This window comes from Coregonus lavaretus (genome assembly GCF_964263955.1).
Source record: "Coregonus lavaretus genome assembly, contig: HAP1_SCAFFOLD_3853, whole genome shotgun sequence".
NCBI classification, from domain to species: domain Eukaryota; kingdom Metazoa; phylum Chordata; class Actinopteri; order Salmoniformes; family Salmonidae; genus Coregonus; species Coregonus lavaretus.
In genome coordinates this window covers 2,501-5,443 of record NW_028165734.1, presented here as the reverse complement: position 1 = coordinate 5,443, position 2,943 = coordinate 2,501, and the positions used below count along the sequence as shown (strand labels likewise).

At 56.0% G+C, this 2,943-nt stretch overlaps 1 protein-coding gene across 1 annotated transcript; it reads right to left on the bottom strand.

The window, feature by feature from the left end:
* Positions 1-603: 603 nt before the first annotated feature.
* Positions 604-2,217, bottom strand: LOC311115532 (amphoterin-induced protein 3-like; the record flags this gene model as incomplete). Its single annotated transcript, XM_084190686.1, has 1 exon — positions 604-2,217. The coding sequence occupies one exon, from the start codon at positions 2,215-2,217 to the stop codon at positions 604-606; it is 1,614 nt and encodes a 537-aa protein (XP_084046812.1).
* Positions 2,218-2,943: the final 726 nt, after the last annotated feature.

Sequence of the window (2,943 nt, the reverse complement as noted above, 5' to 3'; positions counted from 1 at the left end):
GCCGTGCTAACAGGGGCAGCTCTATCCTGCTTTGTTTTGTTATAGTTCTAGATATTCACCAAGTGTTGGGTTGCAAAATAATTTTTCCTTAAAATCCTGATTGGAGAATTCACGGATTTCCTGCTTATTTCCTCGTAAGTCCAACCAGGATGTCTGGAAAACCAGGGAATTCTGGGAAAGTTACTGGAATTTTGCAACCCTAGCCCAGTGTACTTGTTTCTCACTCAACATGCGGGCGCCTTGCAGCGTTACTCCTTTGAAAGGCAGTCCAGTCGAACCTGGCTGGGGCAGTTGAGTTTCTGCTGGATGTTAATTTGTCTTGCTCTCTGTATCCCTGCATATCTCTTCCTCTCTCTATTTCTGTCTCTCTCAATCTCCCTCTCTCTCAATCTCCCTCTTATTGTCTCTTCTGCCTCACCCCTGGGTGGCAATGCCATCTGTCTGTCTGTGTGTCCATCTATCCTACTCTGAGAGGCAGTGTCTAACTCTCTGCCCTGCCTGGTGGGGTAACCCAACCCAACTCTCTCTGGGAGTGGGGTGGGGTAGACGAGGGAGGTGTTTGGTAGAGGGAAGGTACAGTAGGAGATGGCTGTGTGCCTGGTGCTATGGCACGATGTGCGAGTCTGAGAAGACTGAAGTGATGGAGTGGCCTGAAACCGAGACCGGGGACAGCGCACCCGTAGTCGCCCTTATCCGGCCGTTCTGCGCCTCTTTGATGGGCTCCAGAAACACAACGTGCTTGTTGTTACTGACCTTGCGGCCTGGGCCCTCTGTGGTGGCGGGCGGGGTGGGGATCAGGATCGAGGCCTGGGCGCTGCACTGGTCGTTGGCCGGGCTGGGGGTACCCGGCGGCGGGGGCTGCTTGCAGCACCAGCAGTGGCAGGGGGTCAGGTAAAGGTACATAAGGACCAGGACGAGGGTTGTCACGCACCCTATGAGGGTCGTAAACCCTGTGTTGAAGGGCTCTGTCTCGTCGTGTCGCATCAACACCGTCACGTTCACCTCCCATGACTCGTTCCTCTTGGCCCCGTCGAAAACCTTGCACCAGTACACGCCGGAGTCCTCGACCTGCGCCGACACAATCTCCAGGCTGCCGTTGGCGTGCATGCGGAGAGTGCCGTTGTTCTCCGGCGGGGCCCCTGCCCCATGGTGAGGCGACACCCACAAGTAGGTCAGGTGCTGTCCTCTGAGCGTGGTGTGACAGTCCAGAACCACAGCGTTTCCTTCGTACACCAGCAGGCTGCCCTCAGGCTCCCATAGAGCTCCAGCCACTGCCGAACTGCACTTCAAGTTCACTTCAAAGAAGCGTCTGTGCTGGAAAAACTTTACGGCTGCCTTGCGTTCCCCGTACACTAGGCAGGTGTGCTCCTCCCGGAAGTCCCTGACCGAGGGGAACCCCTTCTTCTCCCAGCGCCGGAGCATGTTGTACATTTCGCACTCGCAGATCAGGGTGTTGTTGTGGAGGAAGAGTCCGCTCTGCAAGGCCACCGGCAGGGTCTCGATGTCCACCAGGGGGAGTTTGGACATGCTGTTGGAGGACAGATCCATGGTGGCCAGGAAGGGGTGGCTGTGCTCCTGGATGGAGAAGAAGGGAAAGTCCGTGAGGCGGTTGTGGCTGATGTAGGCCTTGCGCAGGTTGCTGAGCGCCGCCAGGGCCTTGCTCTCCACGCGGACGATGCGGTTGTTGAAGAGCAGCAGCTCCTCCAATCCTGTCAGCTCCAGGAAGTAGTGGACCTCTACCTTTTCCAGCTGATTGGACGACAGGTCCAGTTGTCGTAGTGCACTGCTGTTCTGGAAGGTTCCGGCCTCGAGGCATTTCAGGCAGTTGTGAGCCAGGCGGAGAGACTCCAGACGGGGCAGCGCGGCAAAGCTTCCCTTCTTCAGCTCCTTCAGGCGGTTGTGGTTGAGGTCCAGGGTGGTGGTGTACGCGGGCAGCTCGGTGGGCAGCGCCTTCAGACCCTTGTCGGCGCAGCTGAGGATGTCGGAGCAACACATGCAGCCCTTGGGACATCTATTGGCCCCGACCCCAGACTCACTAGCCCCGACCCCGGCCTCAGCCCCGACCCCAGACTCACTAGCCCCGACCCCGGCCTCAGCCCCGGCCTCAGCCCCGACCCCGGCCTCAGCCGCGACCCCGGCTTGCTGCAGCAGGAGCACTAGAAGGAGAGAGTTCAGCACCAGAGGGGCAGCTACAGCCACACCCAGAGACCAGAGCATGGTGCTGACGGGACACTGCAGAGCGGCCAGAGTGACACCAGGCCTGGAGTCTGTATGTCCGTCCGTGAGGCTCCTGGTTGGTGCACAGTCTTTCTCTCTTAATCTCTTTCTCTCTTTATCTCTCTCTCTCTCGCTCTCTGTCTCTCTCAACGGGAGCTGAGTTGGGGGTTGGTCTCTCTCACCAGGGTCTTGTTGTGGTGGTTTGTGGGATATATGAGCCAGAGCTATAACATGACAGCAGAGAGAGTGAAAGCTGCCATAACGGCCCCTCCGCTGCAGGGCAGTAAAAAAGACAGGAGGAGAAAATAATTAGCTAATGGAAGGCAGTTTATACTCGTTCAATAGCTGTGACAGTCTCTGTCCCTGGCCTGGTTGGGTTCAGTCATGTGACTGAAAGATGAGGGAAATACAATGATCCCTGACGAAAAGCACATGATCATTATTTCACTCCGGGATGTACTCTACTTCTGCATCATAGCTCAGTGATAGCTGAAAGTGGAATAGGTCCTACACTCCTCACCTCCTGAAAGTCCATAAACGTCCTATTACATCGGTTAGTACTGGAACTGTTGCTGTGGCTGGACTCATCAGAACAGCCCGTTATAACTGGGGCGCTGGTCCGGAGGTTTAAAAACACCTGGAGAGGTGTAGCTCTCTCTCTCTCTGTTGTAGCTCTCTCTCTCTCTGTAATGTCCTGAAGATGTAAGCTTCAAAGACAAAACAATT